Source organism: Rhipicephalus microplus, unplaced genomic scaffold (genome assembly GCF_043290135.1).
Source record: "Rhipicephalus microplus isolate Deutch F79 unplaced genomic scaffold, USDA_Rmic scaffold_19, whole genome shotgun sequence".
Lineage (NCBI taxonomy): Eukaryota > Metazoa > Arthropoda > Arachnida > Ixodida > Ixodidae > Rhipicephalus > Rhipicephalus microplus.
This window is the reverse complement of record NW_027464592.1, coordinates 4,568,844-4,594,281: the sequence shown is the minus strand read 5'-3', so window position 1 is coordinate 4,594,281 and position 25,438 is coordinate 4,568,844. Positions and strand designations below refer to the sequence as shown.

General features: G+C 43.5%; 1 protein-coding gene across 1 annotated transcript in view; it reads right to left on the bottom strand.

Moving 5' to 3' along the window:
- Positions 1-25,438, bottom strand: part of LOC142785219 (uncharacterized) — a 56,660-nt gene that overhangs the window by 9,124 nt on the left and 22,098 nt on the right. Inside the window, exon 2 of the mRNA XM_075883666.1 lies at positions 4,708-5,028. Within this exon, the coding sequence (XP_075739781.1) occupies positions 4,708-5,028 (321 nt within the window). The remainder of the gene's footprint in view (positions 1-4,707; positions 5,029-25,438) is intronic.

Below are 25,438 nucleotides of genomic sequence, written 5' to 3'. Positions count from 1 at the left end.
GGAGGGGGGATGTACATGTTATGCCAGTGCCTTGACGTTTCCCCAGTTTTTATATACATATACTCCGATTTGTCTATTTTTACTTGTTCTTTAATGATTAAAAAGAGTAATTTAAGTCTTTCATACTCTGGCTTTTGTTCTAGTGGTTCAAGGTGGGCCAGCTTGCAAAGCTGAGTTGGGGAGTGGCAGCGCTGGTATTTGTTAAATATGAAACGTGACGCCAATCTTTGTATTCTATCTAGTTTAATGCGATTATTTGTTGTGTACGGATCCCATACCACCTTTGCGTACTCCATAATTGGCCGTACGAGAGCCTTGTAAGCCAAGCATTTGATTTCCGGGCTAGCATGGTGCAGATTTCTCTGAAGTCTCCACAACGCTTTGTTAGCCTTAGCACAAACGAAGTCTACATGCAAATTCCATCGTAGATCGGAAGTTATTAATAAACCCAAATATTTGTGTTGTTCTACTCTGCCAAGCTCATGATCGTTTATAGAGTACGTCGTATTTAGAATGCGTTTTTTCCTAGTTACGGTGATCGTTACTGTTTTTGCGGCGTTTAGATCCATCTGCCAAATGGTGCACCAGTATTGTATTTTTTTGGAGGTTTAGATTTAGTTCTGATTGATCGGTAGGAGACCTGACTGTTTTATACATTACGCAATCGTCTGCAAAAAACCTTATGTGGACCGTAATATCTTTAGGTAAATCGTTGACAAAAATCAAAAACAGTAGTGGGCCCAAGACACTGCCTTGGGGAACTCCAGAAATAACATCGGCAAGGGCAGATTTTTTCGTGCTGACTTGAACATACTGCTTGCGATTGGAGAAATAGGAGGAAAACCACTGCGTTAGGTTTGGGTTTTTAAAGATAGTGTTTATTTTTAACAACAGTTTAGCATGGGACACCTTATCAAAAGCTTTTGCAAAATCTAAGAGTATCATGTCAACCTGACCTTGCGAGTTAATTTCAGAGGAGAGATCATGAACAAGTTCAACAAGCTGAGTAATAGTAGATAGGCCTTTTCGAAATCCATGTTGCTGTGAGTATAATAGGTTGTGAACATCTAGATAAGCCAAAAGATGCATCGAACAAGTTCAATAATGAAACAAAAGCAAAAAGAAAGAAAGAAAACACAGTAACGACGAAACCAGGTGTTCGAAAGTCAACATAGAAGGAAGTGTACAGTTTTAACGGCATGGTAAAGGGTTACATAAGATCGACCTTATATACACATCTAAGTACAAAAGTGCACTCGTACAAAGGGGGAAAAGAAACAAAGCGGTATATGTATGTAGTTTACAATAGTTGTATTTTAGAAGGAAATGTAAGCAAGTCAAGAGAGCGCACGTGGCCAGGCAACAAATTCCAACGCTCAATTGTTCGCGGAAAAAAGCTATTTTGAACGTGTCTGTGCGGGGATGATACGGGGAAACGTTAAGGGTGTGATTGCTTCTGGTCTGAGTGGGGCTTGCATATGTGACATATTTGTTCGATGACAGGCGATATGAACAGTGAATGATGCGGTGAAAAAAGGTTAGTGATTCAATTTCACGACGGGCAGCTAAGGTGGTTAGCTCTAGAGATACGAGGGCTGTGGTTGGTGAAAAAGCGCAGTCATACCTGCAACAGATGAATCGGATGGCTTTCTTTTGAATGGCTTCAATTTTGTTAATTTCGCCTTTTCGGTAAGGGTTCCACACGGAGCATGCGTAGTCGAGTGTCGGTCGGATTAGTGTTTTATACATCAGGAGTTTGGTGTCTTTCGGTGCTTGGCTGAGTGTGCGACGAAGATAACCCACTTTCTTAAGTGACTTTGTGCATACATATTCGATGTGTTTCGACCAGGATAGGTTACTTGTGAAAATAATGCCAAGATACTTATATTCTGTAACTCATTGGAGGTTTATGTCAGCGGATGAGTACGTGAAATTAGACAGGGAACGTTTGTGAGTAAAAGACATGGATACTGTTTTGTGGAAATTTACGGACATCTGCCACGTTTTACACCACGCGCAAAACCTAGAAAACGACTCGTTTAGTTTTTGGTGACACTGCGGTGTGCTAATGGTGTCATATAGTACGCAATCGTCCGCATAAAAACGGATTTTAGAATTGATGTTGGCAGGCAGGTCGTTTATGTAGATCAGAAATAGCAGTGGTCCAAGGACCGAGCCTGGCAAACTCCAGAAGTTACGTTAGATTTATTGGATACGGAACCATTAAATTCTACGAATTGCGCGCAATCTGAAAGAAAGTTTTCTATCCACTTGACCAAGACAGGGTTTTTTAATATGGTAGTTATTTTGCATATCAGCTTAGTGTGAGATACCGTGTCGAATGCTTTGGAAAAATCGATGAAAGTGGCGTCGACCTGCCTGGAGGACTGGAGGACTGGAGGACTGGAGGACTACTTATGGAGGACTGGAAAATAATTGTCAAGTACTTCGAGACCCAAACTGCGTACGTATATAAAAATTCATTTGGTATTCCGTCAGGTCCTGCACTTTTCTTTTTGTCGATTTTAAGGAGCAACTTCAATACTCCTTGTTCACTAATCGTTATTCCTTCTATGGCAGGTGTGTCAGAAGCCTCACTAAAAGTCGGTACTTGTCTGTCATTGTGGGTAAATACTGACGAAAAAAAGGCATTAAAACTTTCAGTACGTGCTTGTGAGTTTTTTTTTATCTGCATCAAGATGGGTTTTTGTGTTTGGATTCACGTATCTCCAGAATTTTTCGGGTGCTTCGTGCAAGAACTTTTTTAGTTTAACAATATAAAAATTATCTTTGCAATTTTTAACTAGACGTCTCAATTCCTAGCTCATAGTGTGAATGGTTTCCTTACCTTCAGGGCAAGGATTCTTTGAGTGAGCTTTCCGTTTTCGTTTCAGTTGCCTTTTGGCATGGATCACGTCACGTGTTATCCAAGGATTTTTCTTTGCTATCTTTTTTTGTCGTGTTGGAATATAGAATTGAATGCATTCAGTGACCACCTGCGAGAAATAATCCCATAGTCTATTTGTACATGCATTTGAATTTTGCAGGAGAACAAAAGTACCGAAAGAGTTTTCAAGTTTTTCTAAAACAGAGAAGTCATCAGCAGCTGCGAAGTTCAGAACTGTATTTTTGTAATCCTTATGCGACCTAGCGGATGCCATATCTAAGGAAAACAGAACCATCTGATGATCTGATATGCCCTCGACTACATCACACGTTTTAACATTTTCCTCCAGGAGTGAAGATACAAATACAAGGTCGAGAACAGAGGATACAGCCTCAAAAACACGTGTGTAGCTAGACACAATTTGGCATAAGTTAAAACAAAAGGCAATGTCCAAAAGATGTTCACAATGAGCTACTTCGTTTCCTATAATATCATGCGAATCCCATTGAATGCCTGGTAAGTTTAAATCACCAATCAAAATTATTTTGTCGTCCTGGTGCATATTAGACTCCATAAAACATCTTAAGTCGGTCAGAGTCGTAGCAGGAGAACAGGGGGGTCTGTACATAACTCCAATGTACACAGGGTGATCATTTAATCGAATATTTACCCATACGGCTTCAATATCACCAGCATCTGGCAAAGTTTGATAATTTATGTATCTTTTAATCATAAGTGCTACCCCGCCTCCTCTCCCGCCTCGGTCCTTCCTTATTGAGACGTAACCTGGTGGTGTACCTTCCACATCATGTACATCACTGTGCAACCATGTCTCGGCAATTGCCAATACGTAAAAATCATGTTCCAAGGTTACACTTTCTATTAAGTGACTTTTGTTCAGTACGCTGCGAGCATTTAAGTTGATGATCTTAAATTCGGCCTGTTTTTGTCTTTCAGGTCATTGTTGGTTGGGTTTGGCAGATGCTTTGCACTTGATCTTCTCCTTGGCATCATCACTCAAGGTGTCCAAAACATTGTTGATGAGAACTTTGTCATAAACCAGTTTAACTTTCGCTCCTTTCTTTCTTTCTTCTAGACTTGAGATCCACAAGTTTCTCCGTATCTCAGTTACACGTCTTGAGTAGTCCTCACTAATGTTAATATGAGTGCCTTTTAGCTTGAAACAAGTTTTCAGTATCTTTACTTTGTCTCGGTAGTCTGCCACTCTAAGGATTACAGGGCGGTCTTTGCCAGGAAATTTCTTTCCCAGTCTATGTATTCTTTCTATATAATTCAGTTTCTGGTTGAGAATGGAGCCAAATAAATCGTCATTTATTTTTTTTAGTAAGTCATCATCATTCTCAGGGCCTTCTTCTTTTACGCCTCTAATAATAAGGTTGTTTTGTCTCGAGCGGTTTTCTAGGTTGTCAACCCTACTGCACAGAGCACTCAATTCTGTATGGCTCATATCGACTGCATTCTCAAGCTTTAGCAGCCTACCATCCACTTTATCTATGCACTCTAATTTTTTTCTCAATTGTTAATAATCTGTTTTGAACTTGAATCATAGCAGGCTCAGATGAGGCCTGTTGCTCTTGCATTTGCGAAATTTTAGACAAGATAGTTTTTTGAGTTTCTAGCAGTTCCTTAAACATTGCATCCGTAATAGGTCCAGGGTTTTGCTCAACATCTCCCGACAGTGAAAGCAACAGACCCGCTAGCGCAAAACAGTCACTTATGCAGTTTAGAATGGTGTGTGGACACGGCAACACTATTAAGCAAGGATCGTCACTACGGAAACCATATTTCCAGTCACTAACCTGCACGAGTAGGGGTACGTTAGGTGACATCGTCGTGGCTTGGTTGCCGTGTCCACTGCCACTTGAAGCAATTGGTGTCCCTTTTATAGCCGCTGGCGTGGTGCTGGCGGGCTCAACTGGTGACGTCATCATGCCACGTAGGTGTGTGCAGTAAAGATGATGCTCGGGCTGCAGGCGTGGCGCCACTGGCGTATCAAAGATATCACCAGCAACGATACCCGTGCCGAGCTTGAATGGTGCATCAAAGGTGTGACGCAGATCAAGCTGGCCCGTGCAAAACGCCGATGAGCCGGTCGACGAAAAAAGGCATCCCGTCAAAACCTGCACGAGTAGGGGTACGTTAGGTGACATCGTCGCGGCTTGGTTGCCGTGTCCACTGCAAACAATGCAAACAAAGAGCAAGACAAGTTAATGAATAATTGATCTGGCATGTTTGCGAATACACTAAGTGGCACCTACCACGATGTCTGAACGGGTATAGTAGATTGGTGCTTCTTAGGTACAATAAATAAATTATGGGGAAGTAGGAGTTGCGCAAGTGTGGGGCCAAAAAGGAAGAGAGGTTGCAGCCGTGTGAGCTGAGTGGTAGTCAAGAATCGCACGCACACAACACACCCAAATACAAACAAGCACAGACGCACACAGAGGTACATGCACACCCTTTGAATCTCTAGGCTCAATGTCATGATGAGAATGATTTGGGCATTTTGTTAGACCATGGGTCGTGCTTGTCCTGCCGAAACGCAATGACTCATTGCTTAGGCTGAAGAAGATCATAACACGCCTGGTTTCGATACCTTATCCCTGTAATCATATTGGATACAATGAATATAATACCTCAATAAAGCTACTATAGGTGTCTTGATAAGCAGCATTTGCAGGTTTGCAACGTTATTGAGCAGATACAGTTGCTTATATATTATAAGATGGTAATATTTAGTATTTAATTATTAATAAATGAATTATGCCTCAGACTAAATTTTCTTCACAATTTTCTTAAAATTAACTGTACAATAAGAGTGAAAACAGTCATCGTTTCATCGCAATTTTTTAACGCATATTTTTTCCTGCGCATTACAGGGCCAAATTGTGTTTAAAGTAAATCGTATTTCTCAAGTGGCCCTTCGTGGAACTGAGCCGGGTTCGCGACTCAGTCGCGTTCCACAGGACAAAAATCAATTTAATTTCTTATATTCTTTTTTTCTTCGAGGGGCACGGTGGACTTAAATAGGCACGATTGTCGTCATCAGAAAATGACATGTAGTGCCAAATAGATATGAAGGATTGGCAGAAAGGCAAGCTATTAACTTTGAACGCCCCTCCAATGCAAATTCACTTTGAAAGTAAAAAAGTGCAAAGAGAATTTAGCCTGCGACTGGGTTACCTAGAACGTCAGAAAAAAACATACATATCCCTCAAAAGTAAGGGATTCTAGCAAGGGAGCTTTTAGAGCATTTTACAATGATAATGTTGCGCTATGAATGTGAAAATTTTTTGTGACTTTATCGCCGAGAATATACCGCCACAATTCTCGCCCTATCAACAGGATTCGAAAGGCAGTGTTTGTCAACACAACGCAAATTAACTTATTTGCCAACATATGCACAACAGCTCCGCAAAAGAACTAAGAAGAGGGCAGGTAAGAACTGCATTGCAGGTACGATTTCTCCATAGAATGAACTGAACAAAACATGCTTGGAACTGGGCGTGTCCAGGTGACAGAGGGCCTCGCGGTCACAGTTGCAACTGAAGAGGAAAGCTTCCCAAAGACTACAGAAACCGCAGCCTTCGGAGACCAGCCGTAGAGAAGAACAGGATATCCCAATCTGCATTGCTAATGCGTTCGTTCATGTTCAGCTTGCACAGTCTGACAGTCAGCCTACCTGGTCGATACGTCCAGGATCTCGCCCTCCTTTCTTCAGTGTTTGAGTGTCATGAAGCCCAACATATATCATGATGCCCCCATTATACCTTTCAACGCTCGCACTGACATCTTTCGGTGAAAATTTTTTCCGGATGCCATCGAACAATGAAATCATTTACCCCATTATGTTGGGAATAGTAGTGATGTGCAATCTTTTGACAGAGAAATTGATGCTTATTTTGGTCATGGTTGAATTGAACTACTGCCAATTTTGGTTTCTTGTGTGTATTGCTATTTGAGTGCCAGTTTGTTTTGGTTTTCTGTTTGTACGTAATACTTTACTCCCTCCCTGACATGACCCTCAAGCGAGGGTTGACAGTAGTATTAAACAAATAAATAAATAAAAACACGGATGCGAAGGATGCGAGCTGTGGCTCTTGTCTTTTGAGAGCACTCAACCATGACAGCCTAAACTGTATGTTCAGAGGCACACGAATGACGAAGCTTGAAGAGGCCTGTATTTTATCTCGAGCTTTTTCTCAATTTCTTGAACCACAAGTGCTGGCTTCGACGGAAGACCTAATTGTGTGCTTCAATGCTACGAAGGCCTAAAATCTTCAAGTTTACACACGCATTATGTGTCGCGAGGCAAAAGGCAAAAGACGGTATTCGCTCATGCATGTAGCACCTTCTTAAACCACGGTAGAATAACTTGCATACGCAAGGTGACCCGTCCTCTCAAACACTGTTGGAAAGAATCATGCTAGTTTACGGCCGAGTGAAGAACATCTCGGTGCGTAGAGCAAAGACTAACTTGGCGCATCACATAGTTTTCGATTTGGCGACTATTGAGCTGGCGCTGAAGTGCCATATGAGAAAAATTGTTGGAACCCCCAAAAAGTCAAGAGTGGTAGATGCAATTTTGCACTGTAAAATAAAAAAAACAATTTCAATTTTTCAATTTCTTTATTTATTTACCAGACCAAACTGGAAGGTCGCCAAGGCTAAAAGCCGTGAGAAACGGCTTGACAAAGGCCCTGGTGACCTGAGAACTGAAAACTTAGTCTTCAGTACTGCCACAAAACAGCAAAATGGGAGAGCTCGACGACACTTGGTCATTACAAATTATAGTTATCAATGAGATCCTTTTCATTTCTCTCAACCTAAAGCAGGTTGAAGAAAGGGTAATGGCGTAAGCACTCACGCTATCGCACACGCTTCGCGGAATTCATACGAGGAAGCTGTTTTGTATTTTACACATTGACAAGCCCGGGTGGGATAAGCGTGCACACTGAGCATTGCTTAAATGACCACATCACGGGGTGTTATTCTGGTAACCTAAACCTTTACAGTGTAACGCGGCGGCGCAATACTGATGTTGTTTGCTGATGATGTTGTAGATGTCTGTAGTACTGTGGCCCAGCACCCACCATTTTTGTTTCTTTTCGCAACCAGCTAGTGCCAGTAATCAATTGTGATTCCAAGGCTGTAAATTCATACATTCATTTTGTTTGTTGGTCTTTTAAAGTCATACCTATTAGAAAAATACGTCCGCGAAGCTTCTCTTATAAAGAAAAAAAATTCTGGGCTGAAAAAGTTCATTCTTTCTTTACCCCGCCTGTTCAAATCAATCACCGATGATTGACGTTTCAGATGGTCTACTTTGGCATGCAAAATTTGTTTCTCGTGCAGGCAGCACTTTCTAGTTCAGTGACTCTACTTTCAGAATCAATTTTAGTGTGCCTGTTTTGCCAACATAGTGATTTTTGGCAGAAATGTGTGTTAACTAACGTGCGTGTGTTCTTGGAAACAAGCACTAGGCTGGCGAACTTGACGAAAGTGTGTGCCCCTCGTGATTATGCTACTGCAACATCAAGTTTATGTAATGAAAAAGAACATTTGCAAGTTAAATATCGAATTAAAGTGTCAGCTGCAAAATTTGGCACTGTTGAGCAGTAATATTTGTCTGAAATTTATGCCAGCTGTTTGTTAGAGAGCGCTGGCTATAGAAGTCAGGGATAACTTATTTTACAAACATATTTTTGAAGGTCCGCCGCTTTTTGAAAGTATTGAGGGGGCTTTCTCAGCCAGTTTCCAGAAGTTTCGGTTTTTATTGCATTGTTATATCAGACACAAGGTTGCATGCAGTGTCACTATAGACCTTTTCACCGAAGGCGTTTCGGGCGCCACAATAGTCCTCTCTGGGCTGTTGTTAGTGCGCGTGACCACGCAAGAAACGCACTGCCGAGCCTGTGACGTTGGCTTTCGTACACTGATGCAACAGCTCAGAACAAAAAAAATCTGTGTCTTTGTGAAAAAGGTCCATAGTCGCTCCTATGGCATCACCGTAACGCGCGCATGGGTGTGCAGTAGCACTGAAACACGAACGCGCCACTCGATACTGTCTTGCAACCGCACGTGAACGAGCTTTCAGTTCGAGGATCACAGCAACTCAGCTTCAAGTTTTACGGCGACGATGTTCTGTGTATGCCTGGAACATCCGCAGCCATTCATAGATTTGTTTTGTTGACAGCCCCAAGTTGTCTTCTCCGCCGCAAGTGTGTAGCTGCCGAGCTTTGTGCGCAATGTTATAGCTACTCGGGTTCCTTGCAAGGCCCATACTTCGCTAGGGAGTGGTGTGCTGTCACCGGCTGCAGAGCTTCTTCTAACGACAAGAAGGCGACAGGTGCACAACTTGTCCCTGACTACTGAGCAGCACGAGACGTTTTAGAACTGCGCGCGATCTTGATCTTTTTTTATATGATGTGGAAAATTCTAAGAAACATCATTGGATGCGTAATAACATAGGTACATATGGATGCATATGCGAACCTACGCGCAGTGAGCTGGCTCATAAAAAGAGGTTACGCTAGACAAAATAACATAGTTCTTCTGATATTTGATTTTTAAACAGATTATTCACATCACGGTCGTCTGTCTATAATAAAAGACTTAGAGGCTCCTATCGCAAAAAAAAAACACTGAGATATGTGTGCGAGATAACTTGCGTCTCTTAAAAATCTTAGCAATGATTCACCACATGAAACGAGCCCTGAAGCAGCACCTAGGTTCTGATTTTCTTTTTTTACTTGAATGGAACCATTTTGTTCAATATTTATTATTCTTTATATTGTTGCTGGGTCATTTATCTTACAAATGTATAATCTGAGTTTTTTTTCTTTTGAATATTTTTTTTATTTCTAGTGTTTTTACTGTTCTGTTTACTGGATGGCAATGAAAAATCACACTTTTCATTTTTTCATTCATTCCGCATATTTTTCTTGCTCTAGAACAAAAATTTATTGAAATAGCATTTCATCGTCAAAAACGATCTTCCCGATACAAATGAAAAGTAACCACTTATGTGCGGTAACGAAAGAGTAGTTGAGAATCATTCATAACTGCCACTGGCAATGCACGTGTAACTTGTTTCGACCGGCGATCGAAAAGCTACTCAACGCAATCGATGTTCACAACTGCGTGCATCTTAAGCCCGTCGCCACACAAAATTATCGCCTGTTCTAATGTAGCTCGCTCGGTCATTGCCCTGTAAATTGAGCAGGCGTCCTCTTCCTGCACGTGTGATTGGCTCAGACAATTGTGATGGCAGTCGGGTGACCGAGACATTGAGCAGCGAGTGACAGTGCCAAAGCAGTCTTTGGAACCAAAGCGGTCACTTGCAATTCGCAACCATTCGCGACTGCATGCTCGCTTCGCAATAAACATGGTTGCGCAATCACTGCTAGGTGCGAAATGGCCTATGAAAGTACTTAACGTGCCGAACTGCTAGTCCCGATAGCGTTAGGTGTTTTTTTTTATTTTTCAAACAGACACATGCTTCACAAACGTTGTAGCGAAACCACTGCTAGCTCCTAAATAGTCTTTTAGAGTTGTTGACCTGCCGAACTGATAGTCCTGATATTGTTACTTATTTTTTTTCTTTTCTCAAACAGACACATATTCCTCAAAGGCGTCCTGAACACTTGCCAAAGCTGCAGTCTGCTTTTCTGTCAAATCAATGCATTCGTTACGTTGAGGCGTCGGTTTGGCAACGACCAGCCTATATAATAGGGAGTTTTAGAATAACATTTGCAGGTGCGGCGGGCATAACCGGCATAGCGGGCGCTATATGAGCTTTAGAATAGCGTTTGCTCTCCTGCAAACCAAAACGCACAATCGCGGTGACACCGTAGCCTCGAAACCAGCGCTTGCGAGCCGCAAACGTGGCCGCTATTTCAGACTTTCTGCGGGCGGGCTGCGAACGCGACCAGCGAATCGCGTTACGACGCATGCGCAGTGGCAGTGACCGCACCGCAAGGGCTTGCTATGCGCTATTCATTCTAAAGCTCCCTTATACCTCTCTCCATTTAACGCTGCGCCTGTTTTGCGGCTTGCGTAGCGGCTATTGACTGTTGTACCTCGTCAGCTTGTAGCTGCCACACAACCGCACTCTAAAAATTTTTACACCCATAAGAATGTATTTGTTTTGTCTCATGGGCAACACCCTTTTAGGGTGTCTAGGAACACCCTAACAACAAGGTGTTTAGAAACACCTTGTAATCGTAGGGTGTAAAGATACGTTACACCCGACTTTAATGGGTGTTCATGAACACCCCTAAGCTATGGGTGTTGGATGAAGCTACACCCTTGCGAGTGGGATGTAACACTAAAAACCCCCTTGAAACGATGGCAGTTATATGGATAAGCATAGTTGATCAAGCGAAGCGCAATTAACGGGACAACAAAAGCAGAGACAGAGGAGGTGACGCTTAGTCTTGAGTGTAGAGGAGAGCCGTTAATAGCACTTCATTCCATCAAATATGCATCACCAACTGGCCCAAGCCTCAATTGTTCTCAGGGGGAAGCATATATGAACCTTCTCTGCGGCTGACAGGGAAGAAGGAAGATACGGGTGTCTACGCTGCACTTATACCTGCATGCATGCAGCTGATAAAATAAGGTGCCGTGGTCTTGAATGGGCTGCGTAAGACCAGTGTATATATGTGTAGGTATACTGGGCTGAAAACGACAAAGTTGGACGCGGAAAGCACTCATACACCCGCACACACACACACACACGCACACACACGCACACACGCACACACGCACGCACACACGCACGCGCACACGCATGCACACACGCACGCACGCACCACACCACAGTAGTGCAAGAAGTAACCTATAGCGTAAGCTTCGACCGAACATAACGCCGAAGCAAAAAACAATTCAGCCCATATATTCACATCTGTTTTTATTACTGAAAAACTGCAAGTGTGACAACGAAGACTCTGATGGCATTCCGCAAAGTTTTGAAGTATCTCACGTGACCAAGCTTTTTTCTCTATACTAGAAATTCATTGTTTTCAATACAATAAATCCCCACAACTTTCAAAAACATTTGCGCTTTTCGGGCAAACGACTGAGAGGTATGGCATTGATTGACACCTATACAATAGAAAAAAACACGTAGCAAGAGTAAGCTAGTTTCTGGAGTCACATTTACAACCAATCTCGCAGTATAAATTTCGACATTAAAATGAGAACATTCGAAAAGGTAGTGTAATTGGGGCGTATTCATGTGATGTCACTGTTGGTATACTTCTAACTGCAAAACCACTGCTCGTCACTGCTGCTTGCACAATCATCTTCAGCTGCTGAGATGAATGGTGCCTTCGAGAGAAGTGAAGGAAGACGAAGTGATTCTCTTTTGGAACACATCTTGTGGTCTGTGCTGTTTTTTGCGTTCCACAGCGCAACAGCGGGGTCTCCAGCCCCCTACATCGCGGTCATGGATGTACAATCCCCGGAGATCCCGCCGAGTACCATTTCATCCACGGGCATTGCTTCAAGAAAGCGTGGTAATCCATCTAGTAAGAGCGAGGACACCGAGCTGTACTCTGAATCAGGCTACGAGTCCTCGGAAGACGACTTCGAACCTGTGCTCTACCGTAAGGCGAAACGAAGAATCATGAACGCACCATCGGCATCAAGTGCAGCCACTGTGAGGACAGCGCCTCAGCGATGGCCTCACTCCATTCTGTTTGTGCCGCAGACTACTACTGCCAATCTACGCTTCCTCAACAGGCAAGCACCGTCCTTGTACCTCATTGTGCCTAACGAGATTAAGTACATCAGGATAAACACGAGGAAGGATATTTTGGCAATCGACGTGAGGAATCCAAGTGCACTGAACATGCTACAGCATGTGTCAGAGCTGGGAAACATCAAAGTCCGATCCATCATACCAGCGAATGGTGACACCGTAACAGGAGTTATCTATGACATAGACACTGAAATCGCCAATGAAGATCTTCCTGCACTGATAAAACCAGTGAGTGAAAACAACGTCATTGTGCATGCTGGTCGCCTGGGCAACTCTCGTTGTGTGCGACTAACATTCAAGGGTGACTGTCTTCCCTCTTACGTGAAGGTTGGCCATTTCCGTCACCAGGTCCGCCCATTTATTCCGAAGCCTATGCAGTGTTTCAAGTGCCAGAAGATTGGCCACGTGAAGGGCGTTTACAGAAATTCTGAAGTGTGCCCCCGATGCGCTAAACATCACTCAGAAGCCGACTGTAATGCAACTACGTTGAAATGCCCCAACTGCCAAGGAGCTCACAGTGCTTCCTCCAAGGACTGTCCTCAGATTAAGAAAGAGATTTATATTCTGAGGCAAATGGTGCGAGACAACTCGACTCACAGAGAAGCTGCGCAAAAAGTAAGGCGAAGGCACCGTCATCGTCAAAGGTCCTCACGAAGGACAGTGCAAAATCGGACGAGAAAGTCAGAAACTCAAGGGAAATCGACAGGCGCGGCTCCTAGCACGGCAAACATCTGCGCAGAAAGAGAAGAAGCTGGAAGATCTCTCTCTCCAAAGGAATGGCCACCCCTTCAGCCCAGACGATCTGTTGAGCTTCAACAGAAGCCGCCTACACGACCTGTTGAGCCTCAACAGAAGCCGCCTCAAGAACAAGCACAAAATGCTGCAACGACCAGGAAGCCAGATCATCGCGTGATGGTGATGCTAAGATCATTAGTGGACACCATTCGCATGTTATTAAGCGACATGAATACACCGTCAGCCAAAAGTGCCCTTCAAGTACTGGGCGCGCTTACTCCAGTGCTAGCAGCCCTAGAGTAGACCATGGCTAACCCACCACTGTCTTTCAGGGATGAGGTTTGTAAAGCAGCGATACTGCAGTGGAATGCCAGGGGACTGAGATCGCGCATTGGTGACTTTCGTCGATTTGTGTACGTCAATATGTTTCCCGTAATCGTCATTTGTGAGCCGAACTTATCGAGTGCAGTACGACTCTCGGGATACGAACCTTATATGTCGTCTACTGTTACTGAAACCAGCAAGGTTCTGGTGTACATTCGCCGAGACCTCCTTACATCCTTCAACCTGTACCACCTCATGACGGAAACCAATACGTATGCTTAAGAGTGAAAAAGAGGAGGCTCAACATCACTGTGGTTGGCGCATACCTATCACCATCAAGCCGTTTCGATCAAAAAAGACTACGAGACATCATAGCGTTAACTCCTGACCCGTGTGTTATCATTGGGGATTTTCACGCTCATCATAAATTATGGGGAAGTCAGAATACTAACATGAAGGGCAGAAGCTTGGTGTCTTTTGCCTCCGACAACCAACTTTGGTTACTGAACGATGGCAGTCCTACATTTTTACGTGGCCCCACATACAGTAGCTGTCTCGACTTGGCTTTTGTTTCGCGAAGCCTAGTGAAACATACTGAATGGTTCACGGATTTAGAAACGCACGGGAGTGATTACATTCCAACATATGTCAAGATCAGAGGATTGTCGCCTCCTAAAGTGCGCGACATGGTTAAAAGAGTGGACTGGAAAAAATTTCAGTCCCGTATGGAAGACCAATGCCAAGAACACATATCCGATTTACAAGAGGCCATCAAGAGCACTGTAAAAGAGACTGTGTGTACGACCCCATGCCCTGTAAGAATCATGGCTATCGACATTGAGCGGGAGCGGCTTCGAGCCTTGCGACGACGAGCTGAAAGAAGGTACCGGCGCACGAAGGACATAGAAGATTTACGGACTGCTATACGTATGCAGAAGAAGATCAAACGTCGGTTGTACAAGCTAGAATTCCAACGCTGAATTACTTTCTGCGAGTCACTCGACCCTCGTAAGCCTTTATCGCAGATATGGAGGACGTTTAGAGGTTTGCGGTCATCGCCCATTCAGAAGTCACCATTCAAGGCCTTAGCCCTTCACCAAAATTAACCAGTTGTGGACGTTGCTGAAGAGTTCTGTGCCGGATTATCAGGGCAAACTACAGCCATCAGCAGCTCACCACTTTCGAGCAGTTGTCCGCCACCACGTGACTTCTGTATGGACTTCCCGTTCACCATTAAGGAGCTCAAAGCAGCACTCGCTTCATGCAAACGGACCTCCGCACGGAATCTCCTAAAGAGCCCTGTGTCATCTGGGTGAGCGCGCGAGAATAGCTCTACATCAGCTATATAATGATTGTTAACTAGAGGGCGCTGTCCCCTTAAGTTGGAAAACTAGTCGTCTAGTACCATTACTAAAACCTGGCAAATCACCATTGGAACTCTCCTCCTATCGCCCGATCGCATTGGCTAGTTGCGTGGGTAAAGTGATGGAGAGTATGATTCTTGGCCGACTCGAGTGGTACTTGGAGTATCATGAGATCTACCCAAACGCCATAGCTGGCTTTCGACGTGGTCGATCATCGATCGATAGCGTCATCGACCTAATTACGTACGTTGAACACGAGAAAGGCCATAAGCGTCTTTGCGCCTCTCTGTTCCTTGACGTCAAAGGAGCCTATGATGACGAAGCCGTCCTAACCACACTAGAAGAGATTGGAGTTGGTGGCCGAATGTTTAAGTGGATACGCAGTTATCTCCAAATGCTATCCTATTTTATGACTACAGAGACCGGGAACACGTCTACACATTTCAGTTGTCGTGGCGTCCCTAAGGGTGGTGTACTGAGCCCCGTGCTATTCAATATAACACTAATCGCTCTCCATGCGCACCTACCAAACAATATTTATCTATCATTATACGCTGATGACATCTGCATCTGGACATCTGCGGTAACTCGCCTGCAGTTACGAGCGAGAATACAGAGAGCTGCTACTGCAACTGCTTTGTATCTACGCATTCGAGGCCTGGAAATTTCCTCCGGAAAGTGCGCTCTTCTGGCATTTACGCGCAAACCTATGTCGAATTACAGTGTCAATTAACGGTCAAAATTTACCATATCGTCGAACTCACAAATTTCTGGGTGTCATAGTCGACAGAGACATATCATGGAGCCCTCATGTGTCGTATTTGAAAAAGCGATTGACAGGCATGTGCCATCTTTTCAAGTTTCTCGCTGCAAAGACTTGGGGAATGCAGCCTAATGCTATGTTACGACTGTACAGGGTGCTTTTCTTTGGCTTTTTACGATACAGTCTGCCTACATTATCAAACGCCAGCAAAACAAGTCGACGCATGATACAAAGCGTTCAGGCACAGGCGCGTCGAATGTGTCTAGGTCTGCCTCAGGGTGCCTCAAGAATGGCGACTATAGCTATAGCCAAAGACCACCTCGTGCAGACCCATATTGAAATTGAAGCTTTGAGGACACGCATAAGGCATGTGGGCCAGACTCCCCAGTACCACCTAGCCTCTCTACCAGTGGATAGACCTCATACTTCCTTTTGTCGAACAATAACTACACATGGTGACTCCCTACCAACTGGTTTGACGCCCGCGGCGAGACCTCCAATTCCTCCATGGTGCCTCAAACAGCCAGTCATCAACCTGACAATACCAGTCATCCAGAAAAAACGAGATTTCTCAATACCAGCCCTCAAGCAACTCGCCTTACTTCTGCTGTACGAGAAGTACCAAGACTGCACCCACGTCTACACCAACGGCTCCGTCCTGCCAAACAGCTCAACAGCGGCGGTCGTTATTCCAACGCACGCCACAACCATCAAATTCAGGACAACTCATGCAACCACAACAACGGAAGCAGAGCTTGCAGCGCTTCGCGCTGCGCTGCGTTTCATTAACGACCAAACCACGCAACGGTGGACGATTTTCTGCGACTGCAAGGCGGCGCTGCAGTCACTTCTGTCAAATCTTCGCCGTGGCCCACACGAGCAGTTGGTATTTGAAACAGCAGAAATGCTACACCATATAACAGAGAAAAGGCACCACGTTATATTTCAGTGGTTGCCAAGCCACTGTGGAATTATCGGTAATGAACGAGCTGATCAAGCTGCCCATTCAGCCCATACAGAAGACAACGACCAGTCAATACCTCTCTCAAGGACGGACGCTGCTAGGAGGCTCCGCATTCTTGCTCGCCAACGCTCCATGGCTCTTTGGAATGAGCCTCTCTTTACGCATGCAAGATTACGATCCCTTGATCCAACGTTAAGCATGCAGCTTCCAACAAAAATTCGACGAGATGATTGATTGATATGTGGAGTTTAACGTCCCAAAACGATTATATGATTATGAGAGACGCCGTAGTGGAGGGCTCCGGAAATTTCGACCACCTGGGGTTCTTTAACGTGCACCCAAATCTGAGCACACGGGCCTACAACATTTCCGCCTCCATCGGAAATGCAGCCGCCGCAGCCGGGATTCGAACCCGCGTCCTGCGGGTCAGCAGCCGAGTAACTTAGCCACTAGACCACCGTGGCGGGGTAAAAATTTGACGAGGCGATGCTACTGCTCCGTGCAGACTATGGTTGGGAGTCACGTTTACCCGTGCGTACGCGTTCCGCATAGGTATGGCCGACACCACCGACTGTGCACACTGCGGAGATGAAGAAACAATTCGACATATCCTGTGTGACTGCCCGAAATACAACCTGGAAAGACACCTTTCTAATAAACTAAACAGGTTAGTTGACCAGCCGCTGTCAGAAGAAAGTATACTGCGCCATCGTCATGACTCATCGTCACAGAAGAAAGCCGTGCAAGCGCTACTGGGCTTCTTACGAACTACTGGCCTGTTGGAACGCCTCTGAGTGGACTGATTTTGTGTGTGCGTGTGTGTCGGGTATTTTCTCATTTATTTTTTAACTCTCCCTTTCTCTTTCAACCCCCTTTTCCCCAACCCCAGTGTAGGGTAGCATACCGGATACTAGCATCTGGTTAACCTCCCTGCCTTCCCTTTTTCTCGTTTCTCTCTCTCTCTTTCTCTCTCTCGAAAGAGAGAGAAGTGGGGCAAAGCAGTTCTTTCTGTGCAGGAAATTCAATCACGCAAACCTAAAATAAATACACAAGGAACAATGTCCAAAATTCACAAGGATTGCAACATACAGTATGCGCCCTGCATAACTAACTGCTTTCTTATGTGTAAGTATAAATTGAGGGCATAGCAAGCATATCCAGTGGCATCGGGCTCCACTGCAGTGAGGTGTGCTAGAAAAAATATGCTGAGCAATAAACGCGATAAAAAGTGCGCTCTAGCAGAATCATTATACCTTTCGTGCCGTACACATGAACCTTACTTTACCCTTTCAGCTTGCTAGCGCAGGCAAATAAAAAAAGCGCAGCTCCAAGTCGATAATGTTTATTTAGCTTTATGCATCGACCAATCTAAGTGAATGTCAAGTTCTACGCTTAATTGTGCATCAACGCAGCTGCATGTGTATTTCTGCAGATCTATCATGGTAGTCATTCGATTAGTTTATTAAAAGGAATATAGTACGACGCGCAACAACATATACATATTTTGACTGTATTGCACAAAAAACTCAATGCCACTGAGCATACATGACAGTATGCGCATTGAGAAGGTATTCAGGGCAGGTAACTTGTAAAATTAAGTATTGTACAGTTACGCATTAAAATGCGAATGATACTAGTGTTATTGAACTAGCTCACATTGACACGATTATATGATGGAAGAACTGGCTATTGGGTCATTCCACGTCAGACGTCCCAGCCATTTTGGCGACCATCTCAAAAGTATTCGAAAAAAATCGCGCTGATTTGACTGCCAAAGGTAACTGCTGGAGTATTGCGCAGACAAATAATTTTTGGTCGCTTGGCGACCTCCTGAACTTCCGAAATCTCGTCTGGATGTTTGTGAAAAAAATTACTTCATAAGTACCTTTTCTTCTTCCGTGCCAAATTTGGTGTACAAGTGAAGGGCTTGCGTAAAGTGTTTGAAGCTCAGTAATATTATTACCATTTTTCGACCACATACGCCTCAAATAATATAGCCGAAATGTGTTATGTCTGAATTTTGTCTACATCAATACTGCACTTTCAATTATTATCTGAGGAGTGAATAGTTAATCCACATAAGGTATATTTGGAGGAAAAGAATTTTAGACCTCTCAAGCTCTCAAGCTTTACTAGAAAAAATCGCGAATTTCACAAAATAGTTGTTTTGTCTATAATGAGACGCAACTTGCACCATGTGGTGGTTGAAATAAAATAGGCTTTGTACCGAAATTGAAAGCAAATAAACAGTTCTTTTCATGCGCCAAATTTTTTCATGGCAATTTATGTTTTGAGAAAAAGATCACAGTATATTCACGGAGTGAATGATGATAAGTGGGGCGTAGTGTTCGTCCGTCCGGACGCACAAACGGATGGACAGACAGCCCGACGCAAGTATGGATGGACAGAAAGACGGACGGACTCTGGGAGAGACCTACACACGGAAGCCCGGACGGATCGATGCACAGACGAACGCAGGAAAGCACAAATGTACGGACGAGCGATTCGCCCCACGAATCATCATTTTGTCCGTGTATATGCTGTGAACACCACTAACGCTATCTATTGTGCAACTCATAAAGTGGCTACATAATACTAGTACGACTACAGAGGAGGGAACGACCCACGGCCTCAAGAGCTTTGCCCCTAAATGATTTCTGAAGTTCCAAGTTACCCATTTGCCAATTGGTCATTCGGCAGCCGACGCCTCGAAGTTCCCCATTACCGTTGATGGGAAAATTCAAAAATTATTTTATTCCTTGAAATTGTAATAATGAAACTTGTCACATACAAAGAACTGTTTATTTGCTTTCAATTCAGACAAAAGGTGATTTTTAATAGGACCACCACGTGGTGCGAATTGTGTCTCAATACGGACAAAAATAAATTCTGTGAAATGAGTGATCTTTTCTCGTAGAGGTTAACAGCTTAAGATGTCTAAAAATATTTTTCATCAAAATATCTTTTCTGTGAAGTAAGTAGTCACAGCTCAGAGATTCATACAAAGTGCAGTATCGCATTGAGAAAATGCTAACATAACAAATCTGGCTAAATTCTTGCAGACGTATGTGCCCGAAAATTTGTATTACTATTACTGAGTTTCAAACATCTTTCATAAGCCTCATTACTTAGCATGTACCAAACTTGGTATAAAAAAAGGAGCGGTAGTTGTAAAATATTTTTTTTCACAAACAACACTCAAACAACATTATGGAAAGTTCAAAAGGTAACCACGTGGCCAAGAACTTTTTTCTCTCCGAAGTATTCAAGCAGTTCACCGTTTTCCGTGCAATAAATCAGCACAGTTTTTTTTTTCAAACACATTTGCATAGCCAAAAATTTTGTTGGAAAATTTGGAATAAAGTGACCTTGCTACTTTGACTCAATCACCATTGCATACTGCTAAATTAGGGCCATTTGATTCAATCATGCTGGCAGGCTGAGAAAGCATAACTCCTTCCCGATGCAGCGTAGGCTGTTAAGTGGCTGTGCGTGTTGTGTTCCCAAATAAATATATGCTGCGCAGTCTTACATTTTGGCTGCAACACATGCTCAGATACCGTGCAGTATGTACAATAATAAAGTGCTTTTTCAACAAAAACACTATTTAAACGCTTCACATAGCGAAAATATTTTAACATCTGAAGTATTTAGCGAAGTTAAACGCCAAAGCGAGGCGATGACAATAAAACTCTCAATAACAAGAATATTTTGAAAGTTACACATGATGAAAACATTCTGAGTAAAATGTGCTCGAACGTTAGCAGTTATGTTCAAACAAGCGTTTGCAGTGTTCAAGTAGGCAATTCGACCACACACACAGACGAAAGGTCTGTTCAAACAAAATTCCAGCTTCAGTGCTCGATCCGCTACACAGGCACTGCTGTCGGGAGTGTCACGCTACGTTGCGGGTGAACAACAATGCCAGTGAAGACCAATTCAACGAAATTGAATGTATTAGCAAGTAGGGAAACTTCGCCAGGCGCACCTAACGCGAAGCAATGTGCTGTGTTGTCACCCGATGCATCAACCCGAGTTATCACGCTAGTGTTACGACACAAAACAAAAAAAGAACCGAAAAAAACGACATGGACACCACGCCCTTGTTTTCCGTTCTCGGTCTTTTTGTGCAATAAGAAAAAAAAGAGAGTAAATGAACAACCAACATGCCCAAGGATATGCGTCTTAGATACGGTTGATGCTTGGAGCTAACAGGCGCCGTCCCCACACATGTAATAATTAAAATTGATCTGCATCACGAGCGGGCCCCGTTAAAAACGGCTGCCAACAAAGGGAACTAGAAAAATCTGTTCAATTTTTTCGCTGAACCTCAGCGGCGCACGCTCACTCTGCTTTCTACTCCAAACAATCTAAACAAACAAACAAAAAAACCTGCCCACAATCACACTTTGCCATCTTCCCCGTGAAACAGTTCGGACAAATATTCTCGCTGAGTAAACAAATGCTGATTTGTCATCAACTAGTTAAAAACAAAATTGTTCGAAGGCGTTATTCTCGCGTTCACGCACTTAACAAAGCGCTGAACGGAACAACGTGGGAGCGGTACTCACTATTTCACTTCGAGTGCTCCACAATTTGAATCAACAGGTCCAGTCTTCAGAATGGTGCACCTTCGCAATAATCAGCACTGACAGAACACACAGGTCGAGCACAGAGCGCAGGCACATTTCAAACTAAACACCGACTAATTAACTCTACCGATCAAGAAGCCACGCGCACCACACGCACACACAAGGGAGGGTTTTTCGCCAGCGCACGCAGTGAACCGTAAAACGACGCCGGGCCCTTTCCCTCACTCAGCGCATGGGTGAGCAGCAACACCGGGTAGCTAAGGTTGTCAAGGTGACGAGACCTCATGGCGTCGGTGCGCTCTCAGACCGGTAGATGCGGTTTAACGCTAACTCCGGCAATCTACTGATAGCGCGAGCGCTGCTTTTTTTTTTGCTTTTTTGCGGCAGTGATCTGTTGCGGTATACTCATTTCTTAACAGTGCATCTGAATTGCAGTGAACATTGTGATGGTGCAGTGCGGCCAGCACGAGCTACCAGACAGAACGCGCATTTGTAATAATCAGGAGCGATTTTTAGCGCACCTTTACCGACCTAGTGTAGTGAATACTGGTAAAAAAGCTAAGCTGATGCTTTTTACTTAGCTCTATGGGTCTTTAGGGAGTGCTCATTCATGGTCACGCAGGCGATATTTTATCAGCACTTTGGTTTCCGGTAAAGGCATTGCAACATTGCATGCATCGGCTGTCACAGTATTCGATGAGAACATATTGCCACGTGCGTACTGCTAGGAAGACGATGACGACAGCGCATACGCGCATCTGCACGATTTTATGCAGCAGGTAATAACAAGAAAGAAGAGGAGTGCTCTGGTGCGCAGTAAATAAAAATACTGACCTGCTGCTACTTTCTCAACCAGTTAATTACTACTTCTGTGTTCACGTTGCGACATTACATTTGTACTTAGCTTGCAGTCCTTGGAACAAGACCACGGCTGAAAATATTTCATCAATGTTGTTTTCTCACTACCTACAATGTCAAGGCTTCGACCGAAGCACGTCTGCGGAAGAAGTTACATAAATAAAAGAAGGGGATCCACAAGAAAAACGAAGAGAGAGATTGAACTAGAGAATGCATTTCGGCTCCCCTGAGGAGAGCTTTGTTCGCAATTTAGTCAACAAGGCTACCGTTATTGTGAGCAAGGCGGCGCCAATGTCACCGAAATGTCTTTATTCTGCATTTTTCTTTACGGTCGGTGTCCTCTTCCTGATTTCCATGAAGCACTTTTAAGGAAACATGAAGAGGAACATTCACTACAGTGATTAAATGAAACGTGCCTGCTAAAAATACATGACGTCAATGTTCGTTTTTAAGGGACCTGATGGCCTGCTGACGTGGTGGTTATGGCAAAACAGCTATGCTGTTGTTTTTTTTTTTGCAGGTGTCAGACATCTTATCTCCAGCTTTAAAAGCTTCGATCTTATAGGGGAGGGGGGATGGGAGTGTTTTATGCATAGCTACATTAATGTGCAAAACATTACCTTGTTCAGGCAAATCAGTGAACTTTGTGAGTGTTGACTAATTACCCAAATGACACAGATGAAAGAAACAGATACAGGCGAATTGGCCCTTACTCAATTGAACAAGCGGCTCTCCTATTGTGTCTTCCGTCTTATTGTAGTTTGCGTGCTTTATCGATGAAAACGGCGTTTCTGTCATACAACTTCCTGCTTCAATTCATTACTAGACCCAAAAGCAGCTAGTAATAGGAGCTAGTAACCGCATAATTAAGCGAATGTACTTTGTGATGTGCTTAGCGTTGCGAAAACGTCATTTTTTTCACATTTTATTCTTGTGTAATCAAATTTGTCTAGGCACAAAACTTGAAGTGATACAGCCTATTACTTAAAGTACAGCTTAGTGAAACAACAGGGGTGGCCCTAAGTCTCACTTCCCGTTTGAGTTCGAGCCAAACGCTGCGTTTCGTTTCAAATGCCGCAGGCATTGTAAACAAAGCTACCACTTGAAAAGCGCTGGCTTACACGTTCTTGGCGAGTGGACGCAGTAGAACCTACTTACCCGAACGAGATCGGAGCGTGGACCACCCCATTCATAAAGGCAGACCTGAAAGCAATGTTTTTACTGCTTTATTATTCTCTTGCGCCTTCCATAGGAGCCATCAATACAATCACCACCCACGTGTCCGTCCGCGTGGTCTTCTAACGAACTTTCAAGCGGCTGCACGTTGACGTTTTGCTGTTCACTTTAATTATTCCGTATCTTCATTCCCTACTCGTCGGCGTGTAAACCTTCACTAATACTAGCGAGAAATCTGTCGTTGAAAGCTTGATGTCAGTGCGGAAAGAAATTACAAAAATGGATCTTGAACAATGCTGAGGCCTCGCGGACCACTCGCGTGGGCAAAAGGCGCATACAGAATTTTTGGTCAAGCGACTTACTCGACTATTCTAGCATTGGATCACCGAAAAAACCTGCATTTCGTATACATAACAGTTAACAAACAGGATTTCACACGCAAAACCTAATTACGTGAACACGTTTACTTCATAGACAAGTGCATTTACGTAGGAAACAAGCGTGATGCTACTTAAAACAGTTTTTTGTGCGTTGCGAGATTTCATTTTAAGACCGACATTATTAGATATTGAGACTCGTTGCAAACAGAAACACCGTGACATCACAATAAATCTTTAGCCACTAAATTCGGACAATAATGACAATATATAAGTTCACTATAGCATCATTCACTTTACTAGACTCACTTTGGTTACAAATTCACAGGCTGCAATTTTCGAAGTCATGTGTGTGCTGTTAATTTTTTTAATTTTGAGCATATCGACCAGTTTCTTCCTATATGTTCCACTCGAAAGAAATTGCATAAATTCCTGCGCTGGGCGAGCCACACAGTGATTACACAGCCTGTTATGGCCCGACAGCACAAGAATTCATTGTACCCTTGAATCACTTATTACTTATGTAAGGAACGGATAGCTTCCACAAATCTAGAAATGTCCGGCTGATCTCGTTCATAATATTGGACTTATTGAAAGATGTAGTTTTGATAGGAGTACTGAACCTTCTTGCAAATGATCAAAACATAGGACTTTTGAGCATATCGACCAGTTTCTTCCTATATGTTCCACTCGAAAGAAATTGCAGAAATTCCTGCGCTGGGCGAGCCACACAGTGATTACACAGCCTGTTATGGCCCGACAGCACAAGAATTCTTTGTACCCTTGAATCACTTATTACTTATGTAAGGAACGCATAGCTTCCACAAATCTAGAAATGTCCGGCTGATCTCGTTCATAATATTGGACTTATTGAAAGATGTAGTTTTTATAGGAGTACTTAACCTTCTTGTAAATGATCAAAACATAGGACTTTTTGAAGAAAAGTGGTGCCCACCCTACCACAGTTGCCTTGCATGAAAAAAAAAATAAAGAGCTCCGAAAGCACACCTCGAATGCTGTGAGTGAATGACATGGCAAGGTTAGCGTACGTTCCGGGCCTGGGATTGAATTCCAAAAGTTGCCAGAGCTCAAGCTAAAAGAAGAAAAAAATACCTATGGGATCCAGTTTCATAGCTACATTGTAGCCAAATTAAACAGAATCTCTATTATAAAGATAATTCTTCATTGCGCTATAAATAGGGCTATTTTGCACAAAAAAGCGCTCTAAAATAAAAACATAGCTTTTCTTCTCTTGCTTCTTCTTGTAGGAATAAAGAAGTTGCAACTAAAAATTTGTTTAGGCGTACCGTAGATATAGTTCATGTGGAATAGCGTGATTACGGGATATAATGTTTTCTGAACGGTGCTGTCAACAAGTATATACAAACGTTCGCTGCTGAAGCTGGTTTTACTTTAAGAAGCAGGTCGAAGTACATTATACAGGTTACACGTAACTGGTCTAGCTCCAAAAAGCGAAATCCATTATATGAATGGTCCAGATTTATTTCAAAGTGAATCTTGGACTTTGACAAAATCGCACGAAAAAATGCGCTGAGAAATTAGGAAGTTGAACGTAGCATCAAAATCTATGTAGGAAAACTCGAGCACAGT